Genomic DNA, 13,732 nt, shown 5'->3' with positions numbered 1-13,732 from the left:
TGAGCTGCTTTTCCTCTTGGCACGTTTGAAGAATTTCTCAATACCCTCCCTCCTCAACCCTCCCAGCACCTACCCCCCCCCTCCAACCTTTACACCTTCCCAACATTAGGGAAAGGCAGGAAGTTTTCCCCGTGGGTTTTGCTTTATGACGACATGACCTGCTGGGGCAGATTAATGAATGGGGGAAAACCCCACAAGAGACACGCCTTCTGGTGTGCATTCCCAATATTTTGCTATAAGTACGACTGCTAGAAGAACAGGACAGCACTCTCAGGACCTTGAGTACCAGCACTGAGCAGGTCTAACTTGGAGCTGAACATGGTGAGATGCAGTAGCCAGAGTCTGGTCCTGATTGCCTTCTCTTCAGTGTTGCTATTCCAGCTTTTCAGTGGAGCAGAAGGTAAGCGTTAGCCTTCATGTCAGCATAGGAGGAGTGATCATTTTCCTCTTTCTCCAAACCTTGAGCTCATCCGAGGGTCTCCAGTGCTGGAAGCCTCAGGAAATGTTTGAGGGATAGTGGGGGCGGGGCAGTGAGTGGAGAAGAGAGAGGTTTCTCCTGTCCATCACCCATCATCTCTGCTGTGCCTTCCAAGACATTTGATGGGTGGTGGGCTGTCAGAGACCCCCTCATCTTGGCTATTTCTGCATTTCTGGGAGTGGTGTAGCTCTGCTTAACACTACTAAGATAGGAAAGGCTTCGGAAGCATAGGGAAAATTTCCACTTCCCTCAGCCTCTTCACCTCACAGCTAAATTATGTCAGTGAAGCTCGAAACTTGTCCTTCTGATAGAGATTACGGTGCCTGATTCCTGTTATCTTCCCAAGATCCTGGGGACAATGCTCTCTAGCTCTGAGATAACATCTATTCCAGACCTTACAAGCAGGTTGTAGTTTAACTCAGGGGAGTGTCCAAACGTGGCTTTGTGACTGAGAGAGGTCATTACTTCTTATGACAGGTGCATGTTGAAAAGGCATGCTGCAATTTCTGAAACACAGTTTAAAGCTCCCATCAACTAACATTACAATTTTCAAGTGTTTATAGCTCTGGAGAAAGAAAGAATACATTTTCTTTGTAACTTCTTTGTGGTTTCTATAAATTATATTTTCTTCCATCATCTCACTTATTACTCTGTAGCCAGGGAACAGACTATGTTGATTTCTTCTTATTTTCTGCACCTGGAAATCTTACTTAAAAAGTTTTATTTTTTAATGTTTTAATTTTATTGTTTGAATTACTGTGATAAGCTGAAAGGAAATAGTTTGTTTCGTACTAAAGATGCTCTGCCCTCCAGAAGTCATTGATTTCTATACCATAAGATTGAACCAAAACATCTCAACATACCATCACAAAGGACATCTAAAAACTGTGTGAAATTGGATCTCTAAGATCCAAAGCAAGTTTCAAAGACATTAAAATTCTTCTGCTAAAGAGATTATATGCCTTATTAATCAGATCCATTAGGTTGTGTGTGTGTGTGTGTGTGTGTGTGTGCATGCGTGGGTGTGTGTGCCAGTCCTAGGGCTTGAACTCAGGATCTGGGCACTGTCCCTGAGCGTTTATGCTCAAGGATAGCACTTTGCCACTTGAGCTGTAGCTCCACTTTCTGCTTTGTATAGCTGCCTTTAACATTGGAGATAGGAATCTCACAGACTTTCCTGGTCAAGTTGACTTTGAACCATGATCCTCAGATCTCAGCCTCTTGAATAGCTAGATTACAGGTGTGAGCCACTGGCTTCTTTCTTTCTTTCTTCAACAACTTTAGGTAGTTGCATAATACCAATCGCAGGAGAACCTCATTCATTCATAAATGTTTTTTATTTCCTTTTTAGCGGCAAGTAACTTTGACTGCTGTCTACAATATACAAAGTACCCCCTGCCTTTTAGGCTTATTGTGGGCTTCACACAGCAGTTGGCTGATGAGGCTTGTGACATCAATGCCATCATGTAAGTTCTTTATCGATTTTAATTCAATTCTATCAAGAATTTAAGATATCCAACTCTTTGCTTTGGGGGGAAATTTAAGAAAAAAGATAGTTTTTTATCAAAGATAGCTTTATCTAATTCCCACCTCAAATTTTAATGGCTTTATTTCATTCCTAACTCAAAGTTTACTTTAGATAAGACTGAAATAAGACAAAAGCTTAGGTTTTTAAAAAGAATATGGTGTAGGGTAGAAAAACTTACAAGCTTTTAATATGGAACCTTATAGAAGGCATACATCTTGAGCAACTGAAAAATAGTTTTGGTTGTAAGTAAAACTCTCAAGTTAATTGTATTGTCATGTATAAGATTTTTGTTTTGAATAAGGCACTATGTTTTGGAATTATGTAGTTATCGCTCAGATCCATACTAATTTTATGCAAAAGCCAGCAGTGAAATTAACTAACAATCCTAGTCATTATCTCCCTTCCATTGTCCAGTTATGGCTACATAGCAGCGACAGCCAAGGAAACATTTTTCCTTTATTGTATCAAGCTTGACCATCAGTATGAGTTGTTAGGTCATCACATCTTTGTAGCACAACTGCTTTGCATGCAGCACAATCAATGGGAACAGAAAATTTCTACTGAATATTTAGCAAAAACGAAAGTTAAAGTTTAACACTCATCAACATTTTTGTGTTTTGCAGCTTTCACACAAAAAGGAGATTGGTGTGTGCAGATCCAAAGCAGCCGTGGGTGAGGAAGGCTGTCCGTATCCTTAGGTATACATCACTGAAAGTCAATCACTTTTCTTCAATCAGCAAGGAATGATGAGCATGAGGAGAGTGGGTCACAGGGCACCAGGAATTCTGCAGCCTAAGTACTGTGATATTTTCAAGGGGAACTTTAGGTTTGACCATGTTTTGCCCTTGTAGAATATATCACCATCATCACCACCATCATCATTGATTAGTGTTTTATTTTCACCTGGTGTACGAGATCCTCCTGGGCATTTGGTAGTCACAAGATGCTTAATTCTTTGTACAAAGACGCACCTATTTATCTAATTTATGAACAGCCTTCCATGTGGTTGTTTGTTGAACATTGAACAATAATCACTAGTTAAGTAGAGCTCCAGGGTTCTGATTGATACTGAGGATAACAGAGAGTAAAATTTTATCACTAGATGGCACCTAACCCCAGTGGGCAGTCATAGACACTTAGAAATGCAAGATAAGTGTTCCCATCATCTTTCTGTCATCAAGTATCTTAGTTATGTTGGAAAAGGTCATTTCTCTCTACCCCTCAGTTTTTGCCTATGGAATCTTCGGTGAGATTAAGGTAGCAAAGTCATGTCTATCAGGCAGTCTCTGTCTTCACTTAGCCTCTTCATTTTTTTGTCTTTACAGCCAAAGAGTCAAGAAGATGTGAGAAAAAACCATCTGCTGTTCTTCTGGGATGGAATTGGATAGAGCCCAAGGACAGGAAGACCACGCCGGGGGTGTAGAGGCTTCAGTTTCAGTTCTTTCTGCCCTTATCTGTGCCTGGATGGGCTTGTCCAGTTTTTGAGGTTGATCATATTGCATCATAGGGTGCTTTGTTAAAGCATCATGTTAGAGTCAAGCTGTATTTTATGTAAGTTATTTATAATGTAGGTTTGCTATGGTTAGCTATTTAACACTGATTTCCTATAAGCTTTGTGGCTTCGTGAAGTGTAACGTTACATTTGGGTAAATAAGATTCTATGGCCTTCTTCAAAGCAATAAGCTATTTTTTTAAACTATTTAACTTGCTTCTGTGTATGTGACTTTTGTTTCCTAAAGTGTTGTGATAAGCTTATGAGATGAAAAATTATCCTAAAGATAAATATTGAAAATAAAAGAAAGCAAAAAAAAACCCTACTTGCTGAGTCAGATGTAATTTTTGTGATAGGTGTTGAATGTTTTCTGAAGAATAGCAGTCCTCATTGAGTTCTGCCTGGCTATTCTCGTTACTCCTGTCCCTTATCTTCCCAGACTTGATTCTTGAATTGTAACGTCCTTTATAAAATCAAAGTCACCCAAGCATACAGTGATATAAAAAAGTATAAGGTGTGACTATAGGAATAAGTAAATAGTTATAAAATATTTGGAGAAATCATTTGTCCCATCATCCTATTACCAGACATAATGCTAGGGAAAGTCATATCAAGACCTCCTGAATCTTTAAGCCATTTCCAAAAGGAAAATAACTATGTAAATGGATTGGCTTGGTAATCAGAGGGAAGACCCAGAAATAAGATAAAGGATCTTGAACCAGTGCAGTTTTCATGTTTATTCCCAGTGCTCACAGATGCTTCAGCAGGACCTTTGGCTTGGTCTGCCTCCGTTTCTACAGACCATGAAGTATCACTGCAGACAGGCCTGCTGACAAAATGAAACAAACCCAGATACCTCCATTTGCATAAGCAGGGTAGAAGTTGGTCATTCGATGAACAGCCATAAATGAGTAATGGCACAAGATTCTCTAGATTCATCAGGGAAAGTATGCTCGACATCCTGTTTGTTTGTTCAGCAGACATAGGTTTAGTTTTATTATGTGTCAGGCACTATGCCAGATGCTTGAAGGATTAAGACGCAATAGCTTGCTCACAGATAATTAGGGTTAAGCAATAGGGCGAGGAGGAGGAAGGACTGGCAAGCACCCCAGAGATTACAGCACACTGTGGCAAACTCTTGAATGAAGGGAATCCTGGCATGCAGTGGAGATCACTAGGGAGGACTTCCGGAGGAGTCAAATACTCAGTTTACTCATCTGAAAACAGCGAATATTCCGTGTTCTTGAAGTGGTTTCACATGGCTCAGGCCATTGTCTAAACTGAGGTATGACGGACTCACGGGAGGGAGTCTAATTGGAGAAGGGGCAGTGGGGAGTGTCTGGAAATATCTAGGAGCATGTATTACTTGCCACAGTATCTTAAGCTGAGGTATTAGAGGTATTCAGTAGGCAGAGGTCAGAGGTACTAAATCTGCTGGAATGCACAGGGTAGTTCCGTACAATGGAGAATCGTCCTACCCCAGATAGCAATCATGCCATCCCCGGGCAATGGCAGGTGCATCGGAATGTATGTGGGTAACGGAGGAGGCAGTGGAGCAGCTGCAGATTAAGTGGAAATGTTCCTTTAATTAAGTATAGTGGTTTGACACTTGAGCATGTAATTCTGAAGAACCCTTGCAAACGTCAAAGCAAGTGTGATGTCTGCATCCCACAGAAAAGGGAAGGCAGGCGAAGGGGAAACAGAGGCACCAACTAGAACTGGAGAAACCTCACTTATCCCCAAGGCTGAAGGAAAGGTAGGGAAGAGATGGCTTTGTGAATTCTGAGGCTGCTGACGTGCCATCAGTCACCCTTTCTTGGAAAATCACAGCCAAACAAAACTGCTATCAGGAGGCAGAAATCTGGCTTAGCGTGGGAGCCTCCACGAGGGGAAGTTTTGCAGAGTTGGAAAAAGAACATGTTTTTGTGGTAGACTCTGTGGGGATAAGGAAGACCACTCACCGTTAGGCAAGTTTCCGTAGACTGAAAACTCCAATCCAGAAGGACATTGTATTCGTCAGCCAGCTCCCAACTGTCAAGCACACATCAGAGTCACATGGGTAGATGGACGGGGTAAGCCACTTACGGAGTCGTATTGGACCCACAGCACTGGTTTGTTAAGCTCCGGTGCCTCATGTAGAGCCTCGCTGTGTCATTGGAATACATAATGCATCCCTTTTACTGGAGTAAACATGCTCAGATTAGCGATGATGCTGTAAATTTGATAACTCTTTTGCTTTTATTTTGGAAAATGTACATCTCCCTATTTAGTTTTTTAAAATGCAAATACCCTTTTTATTGCGAAGGCATGCGAGATAACAGAAGCTGTTTCAGAGGGGTAGGAAATGGTTTTTAGGTGCGACAACCAGGCCCAGAGAATAGAAAGTGACCTGGAACAAAGTTTCTCAAAGGAAGCAGGTGTGACCTGTCAGTCTTCTCTCTGATATGAGTCTAACCCGTCTGGTTTTTAACTTAGGCATACTTTACATGCACAGAAGCGTATGTTATGGATACAGTTTGGTTCACAGTTACATATGAACATGGGTAGCAACTCTGTCCCTTTAAAGAGAGTAAATGCTTTCTGCATACCAGAAACCTCCTTCCTGCCTTTGTCCATCTGTGCATTGCCTACTTGACAGTGAGTTAGCTTGCTTCTTCTTGATTTTATATACATGGATGTACATAGAATATACCCTTTGGTATCTGCCTTATTTTAATAGAGTCTACTGTCCTTTAATTTGTTTTAACTATGTGTGTTATTTATGAGCTCATGTTGATGCTTAGATTCCAGCAGTAGTGCCAGTGAGTAAGAGAGATAAAACCCCATCAGGCCTCTCTCAGTCCTTTCAATCTGTACAGTGTTCCTGAGAAATCAGACAACCCCTAATTTATGATAAGAGTCCAGTCTCATCTCTCAGAATGACTATGTGATGGCCTGAATGTTTTTGAGCTCTCCAGTGACAAGTTTCCCAAAAGTCTCTTGAAAGCCCAACAATGTCTGGCCATGGTAGTATCCCCTGTATGTGATTTCACTTGCTGTATTCTTACAACCATCTCTCGGTTCTGCAGAGCCTCCCATGCATGCCAGCATCCATTGAGAGATAAAGGAACATAAGGAGGGGCGGTGATCTTTGGCATGTGGTAGGCCATTGATGACATCAGGTCACCAGGTGTTAGAATCCCAGTGATGGTGGGTTGAAGTATGAATGACAAGTGGTTTGGCAATGAAGGTAGGAGGGAACTATAAGGAGAGAAAGATGGAGACAGACAGACAGACAGAAAGGTGTATATACATACTACATAAGAATGGATGGATGGATGGATGGATGGATGATGGATGGATGGATGGATGGGCAGACATGTAAATTATTTTTCTGGGTCAGAGGGAAGCTTGACGGGGAGACGAGACCACAGTAGGGAAAGCATTGTGCTGCAAAGTTGAGTATAAAGTCATGTCAGAAATAGGAGAATAAAAAGGTTCAAGACGTTTTAGTTTTAAATGTCAGCCAGATGGTAAGAGAATCTACATGCTGGGAGAGATGTGGGGACGGGGGAAGGCCATGGCAGAGACACAGGAGTGGGTTCCCATGGCTGGCGCTGCTGGGAGCGGAGGGGGAGAATCCCTTTGTCTGCAGAAGAGCCAGGGGAGGCCGTGCTCCGGGCATAGGCACAAGTCCTAGAGGAGGCAGGAAGATGGAGGAGGAGATGAGAAGGCAGGAGAGCTGCTTTGTAATGGAAAAGAGCTGTCAGAGAAGTACTCAGGAAGACAACAATGCAGGTTTGAGTGGAAGCATAAAACAGACATTGTGGAATGCATGATTTTGTTAGCAATTGTGTCATCAATGATATGTAAAGTGTAATGCATTTAAACATACAGTTGGCAACCTTGCTGGTATACGACCTCATTTAAACACAAAACAACACTGCCTTTGTTTTTGGATTAAAGAAACTGAGACCGAAAGGCATTAAAATGGAACCAACCCAGATGGCCCTCAGTAGATGAATGGATCAAGAAAATGTGGTATATATACACAATGGAATTCTATGCCTCCATCAGAAAGAATGACATTGCCCCATTTGTTAGGAAATGGAAAGACTTGGAAAAAATTATATTAAGTGAAGTAAGCCAGGCCCAAAGAAACATAGATCTCATGGTTTCCCTTAATTGCAATAACGAGTATATGTCTCAGACAAGCAGAAAAGGTCACATAAGTTGATGTTAGGTGAAATGAACCCCAAAATAAAGATTCAAATGTTTTTTCTTTCATGAGATTGTTTCTATCATATTTATAAGATGATTGCTTTGTTGCTTTGTATGTCCCTTCCCCACGGTATAACTCCTGCTTTCACTGTATTTGATGTTGGTATAATTTGTGGAGGGGAAGGGCAAAAACAAATCGTTTAACTAGGGATACATGTGGACCCGTTGCAACAATGAGACATACAAGTCGTTATGTTGAAAAATGAACTTTACAACTTTGGCTGGGGTGGAGGGGTGGGAGATGAGAAGGGATGGGAAGGGGAAACAAAGGAGGAAGCTACAATGCTTGATAAGAAATGTACTCATTATCTTGCCCATGTAATTGTAATCCCTCTGTATTGTATTTTCACAATAATAAAAAAAGAACTTATAGAAGGCCACCAGTCTTTAGTGGTACCATGGAATTAGTTGATCTCCAGGCAACCACCAGGCCTCTGATGGAAGAACACGCCTTGTGCTCTCCAGAGCTCCTGATGCGGACTCTGTGGTATTTGTGGTCATGTGTGTGCTGTGTGTATACACAATGGAATTCTATGCCTCCATCAGAAAGAATGACATTTCCCCATTTGTTAGGAAATGGAAAGGCTTGGAAAAAATTATATTAAGTGAAGTAAGCCAGGCCCAAAGAAACATAGGTCCCATGGTTTCCCTTATTTGCAATATCTAGTATAGGTATGAGTCAAGCGGAAAAAGTCAGATAATGTGATGTTAGGAAAACGAAACCTCAAATATGTATTTTAATGTTTTTGTTTCTTTCATGCATGTATTTCTAACGCATTTATAAGATTATTTCTTTGTTGCTTTGTATGTCCCTCCCCCACAGTGTAACCCCCGCTTTCACTATATTTGATGTCAGTATAACATGTGGAGGAGATGGGGACAAACAAGTCGTTTAAGGATTCAGGTGGACCTGTTGCAACAATGAGAAGTACAAAAAGTCATGTCAAAACCAGCTTTACAATGTCGGTGGGGGGGGGGTATGATTGGGTGGGAGGGAGGGGGGAGGCTGGGAAGGGAGGTGAAGGGTAAACAAAGGAGGAGGCTGCAATGCTTGGTAAGAAATGTATGCATTATCCTGCCCATGTAATTGTAACCCCTCTGTACAGTATGTTCTCAAATAAAATAAAATAAAATTAAAAAAAAATTTTTACTTTTATATTACAGTATTCTTAACTAGATATATATTAATTGTATACAATACTGGGTTTCACTTTGATATTTCTTATATGTATATAATATGCTTTGATCATACCTACCATCCACTTCCCTCATATCCTCTTGTCTCCTTCCTCTTCCAAAATAGTCCCCCTTCTACTTTCATGTTTTAAAAAATCTTGGTTTGGGGCTGGGAAGGTGGCTCAGTGGTACAGTGCTTGCCTTGCATGCATGAGGACCTGGGTTGATTCCTCAGAACCACATAAGCAGAAAAAAGCCAGAAGTGGTGCTGTGGCTCAAGTGGTAGAGCGTTAGTCTTTAGCTGAAGAGCTGAAGGACAGCACCCAGGCCCAGAGTTCAGGCCCCACGACCAACACACAAGAAAAAATCTTGGTTTTGTACATGAGAGAAAATGAACTTTTTTTTTTCTGAAAATGCACGTATTTTATTTCTAAGTCTGACTTATTTTGCTTGACCTCCAGTTTTATTCATTTTCTTCCAATTGACATAATATATTTTTCTTTGTGGCTGAATAAAACTCTCTTGTGTCTATATACCATATTTTGTCTTCCATTCATCCATTGATGGGCATATAGACTGATTCTATTGGCTGCTATAAATAGTGATGCAACAGACATGGGTATTCTCAGGTCTATGCTGCATGCTGACTTTTTCTTTGGGTATATGCCCAGCAGTGATATAGTAGATTATACAGTAGTTTTTTATTAAGAAATTCTTTTTTTTTTTTTTTTTTGGGTCCGGTTGTGGGACCTGAACTCTGGGCCTGGGCCCTGACCCTCAGCTCTTCAGCTCAAGGCTAGCACTCTACCATTTGAGCCACAGCGCCACTTCCGGCTTTTTTTTTTCTGCTTATGTGGTGCTGAGGAATCGAACCCAGGGCCTCAAGCATGCAAGGCAAGTGCTCTACCACTGAGCCACCTTCCCAGCCCATTTTTTGAAGAAATTTGACACTGATTTCCATAGTGGCTCTACTAATTTATACCCCAGCAGAACTGTATAAGAGTTTCTTTCCTCCAATGCATCCTTACCAGAAATCGTTGTTATTTTCTTGGTAATGGCGTTTATTCTGATTGTGGTGAGTTAGAATTATCAATGTAGTTTTGATTTGCATTTCCCAGATGACTAAAGATCTTAAATAGTTTCTCAAATATCTATTGGCCATTTGTACCTCTTTGGAGACCTATCTGTTCAATTCAGATGCCCATTATTTGCTCTCTTGGCATTTATTTGTGCATGTGTGTGTTCACACGCGCATGCACATGTGTGCATGTGTGCATGTGTGTGTGTGTGTGTGTGTGTGTGTGTATCTTCTTCATATGTATCTATATTGCTGTTCTTGGAGCTTGAATTCTGGGCCTGAGTGCTGTCTCTGAGCTTTTGCACTAAAGGCTCATGATCTACCATTTGAGCCACAGCTCCCCTTAGGGCGTTTGGTGATTAATTGGAGATAAGAAGCTCCTGGACTTTCTTGCCTGGGCTGGTTTCAAGTCTCAATCCTCAGACCTCAGATCCTAGGTAGCTAGGATTATAGGATTATTGGATTATAGTGTCTAGCTGGTGAAATATTTTTAATCCACTATCAGCCCATTCTATAAACTGTCTCTTTACTCTGATAATTGCTTCTGTTTCCATGCAGAAAAAATTTTAATTTGATGTCATCCCATTTGTCAGTTTTTATTCCTATATCTTGAGTTCGTGGAGTTTTATTCAGAAAATTCTCACCTATGCCTGGATCTCAAAGTTTTCCTCTGGTAGTTTCAAAGCTTCAGATTATATATTAGATCTTCAATCTACCAAGGACTTTTTTTTAATAGGGTAGGAATCTTATTCCTCTGCATGTGGCCATCTAATTTTTATAGCACCATTTGTTAAAGAGGTTATTTTTTTTCCAAGGTAGGTTTTTGTCTTCAGATTGTCTTTTTGTTTCAAACATCATTTTCCTCAAGGAATAAATTTCTCTTGTGAGGTGGCATCCTCTTCCTTAGCAATAACAGGTATATCAGATTGCTGTGCTTTTCTTTTCTGTTAAATCTCTTCCTAATTTATTGAGTCAAAGTTATTTTATTCATTCATCCAATCAATCAAGAGATGTGTACTGAGCACCAACTCTGTGCAAGACACAGTTTCAGTCACTGGAATCAAGCAGAGATAAACAACACACCGTAAGCACATAAGTTGTTTAATGTAGCTGGACACTCATTGTTTGCTACTATAATCCTACCTACTCAGCAGTAGAGCTCTGAGAGTTAGCCTAAATAGATGAGTACTAGAGATTCTTATTTCCAAATAACCAGTAAAAAAGCCAGAAATAGAGATCTGGTTCAAGTAGTAGAGAGGAAGCATTGAATGAGGGGTCAAGATACTGAGTTCAAAACCCCAAACCTGAAAAAAAAATGTTGTCTAATGTGAAAGAAAAATAGATAGAAAGAGGGAACTGGGCTGACAGAAAACCTTACCTAATCTGCTTAAAGCCTTGTAGTAGCCAGCTTTCTTATCACTGTGACAGAATACTCGAGGAAAGTAATTGAAGGGAGGAAGGCACTGTTTTGGCTCCCAATTTCAGAGGTTTTAGCCCATTATAGGGAGGGGATGGAAGTAAAGCAGAGTAGCTTACCTCATGGTGGTCAGGAAGGAGGGGAGAGGAAGTTTGCACCAGGGGACTTTTTTCTTTCTTTCCCTTCTGTTCCCTCCCTCTGAGCCACTTTGTATTGGATGGTGACAGTCACATTGAGAGCAAGTCCTTTCCCCTTAGCTAATTCTGGAAGTGCTTTCAGATATACATCCTTTGCACTAATCTCAAGGGCATCTCTCAATCCAATCAAGGTCACAGTCAAGGTTAACCATCATAATAAGTCTGTCATAATTTACTTTGTTCCTCTCATAAATAGTGCTCATTTCTTTGGTTTTGGTAGATTAGGCAAATAGGACACAGATTCCACCTGTCTGAGAGAACAGAAGTTCTGCAGGACCCTTGCACTTGGTGTGGCTTTCCCTTGTTAGGCCATCAATCAGAATCCCTAAAAGTTAAAAAAAATATCGTTTGGGAGAGATTGCTTTTGCTTTGTGCCAGAACTTGGGGCTTGAACCCAGTGACTCATACTCTAGATTAGCTTTTTTGCTCAAGGCTGGTGCTCTATCACTTGAGCTACATGTCCACTTTTGATATTTTGTTAGTTAATTGGACCCAAGAGTCACTCAGATTTGTCTATCCAGGCTGGCTTTTATCCTTAATCCTCAGATCCTCTTGAGTAGCTAGGATTACAGGCATTGGCTATCCAGCCCTTGGCTCCATTCTTTAATAATTAAAAACAAGGTATTTTTTTTAAAGGAGAGAATTTATAAAAGGATAACATAGAGACATTTCCCCCACTTTTCCTCATGCAAATTGTTTTCTCTTACTAGTTTAATAACAAACATCTTAAGAGAAATGTATTAAATTTAAATTCGCCTAAACCCCAGGAGGTGGGGGAAACTGTTGGATTTAGAACTATTCTGACCCAGGCAATAATGAGCTCAGTGTTTTTAACCCTCCAACTCAGGAAAGACTAGAACTGCTCATTCCTGAGTGATGAAATCTAGAGATACACTGAAGGTAGGATGGAGCTCAAAGACTACATAGCCCAGGAGAGCCAAAGGAGACCAAGCCTTTGGGGTTAAGTTCACATCTGCTCCTAAACTCACATATAATGTTCACCAAGAGTATCTCTTCTTCAGTCTTCAATTTCTTGTGTGTATTCTTCAGTGTTAGAATGGGTTTTTTTTAAATGCCTATATCATCCTGTTTTGTGGGCAGAAATATGCTTGTGAAGTGGAAATAGTCCTGGCAAAGCTCTGTTAACAAATGGAATGCCATACACCACCCAGATCAATTAGCAGCTCTTTTCCCCCCCCTCACATCTCAAGGAAAAAGATCGCATGCTTGTGTTTCTATAAACACACAAAGGATGTCATTGTGTCCTTCCAGCCGGTCCTCTGAGGGGGGGAGACAGTAAACTCTGTTGCTTTGCTCTACCTTCCTGGCTTTGGCATTTTGTCCGAAGTATTCAAGACAGAGGCTCCTAACAGGAAGGTCACACGGTGTCTATCTCCTTTAATTATCTAAAGTCTAGGCAATCGCCACAGTTGACTCCCATCTTTCATCACCCTGCTCTGATGTCATCTAGCTGCAATCTTATCTGGTCCGGATGTTTCATTTCACTTGATGGGATGATTCCACTTGCTCAGTTTCTGACCTCAAGGCTCCTAGGCTAGGCCCTGCCTTCCCTGCCTGCCTCCCCCTGCTCTACCATCTTGCTCAGCCCAGCTCTGACCTTGCCCCGGTCTGACCCGGCTTGCCCTCCTCCATGTCCTGCTGTGAAAGTCACTTAGACTTTCTCTGGATGGTGAATTGTGCCTGTACTTGAGTCAGTCTGGGCAGAAATGTCAGTTTGAGTGGAGAGAACTTTTCCATTTACAGTAAAGGGAGTAAAAATATTGTCCCCCTCCAAGCAAAATAAAACACTGTCACCAAACCCCTTAAGTCCCACATTATAACCTACATCCATTGAGAAGGATGAGGAAAGGCCTTTTTTCTTTTGACTCATAAAAGAACTGTCTTTAATAGAAATGTTAGAGAAGTTACTGGAAAGGTTGTGAGTTCCATCTGGGCCTTGCAGAAGGTATCTAAGAAACATAGATGGCAGATTAGTTGTTTTTAAAAATAGATCATGGAGCCAAGCAAAGTATACATTGTCAATGTAACAATCTGTTTTCATTCTCTAAGTTTTTTGTTCTGTTTTTTTTTTTGTTGTTGTGGTTT

At 41.0% G+C, this 13,732-nt stretch overlaps 1 protein-coding gene across 1 annotated transcript; it reads left to right on the top strand.

Moving 5' to 3' along the window:
• The first annotated feature begins 318 nt into the window (after window positions 1–318).
• Window positions 319–3,744, top strand: Ccl20 (C-C motif chemokine ligand 20). The gene is made up of 4 exons (XM_042679332.1): window positions 319–400; window positions 1,830–1,944; window positions 2,630–2,704; window positions 3,332–3,744. The coding sequence occupies exons 1-4, from the start codon at window positions 319–321 to the stop codon at window positions 3,351–3,353; spliced, it is 294 nt and encodes a 97-aa protein (XP_042535266.1). The 3' UTR covers window positions 3,354–3,744.
• Window positions 3,745–13,732: the final 9,988 nt, after the last annotated feature.

This window comes from Dipodomys spectabilis, unplaced genomic scaffold (assembly GCF_019054845.1).
Source record: "Dipodomys spectabilis isolate Male_0828 unplaced genomic scaffold, ASM1905484v1 ptg000051l, whole genome shotgun sequence".
Classification (NCBI taxonomy): domain Eukaryota; kingdom Metazoa; phylum Chordata; class Mammalia; order Rodentia; family Heteromyidae; genus Dipodomys; species Dipodomys spectabilis.
This window is presented reverse-complemented; position numbering and strand designations above follow the sequence as displayed.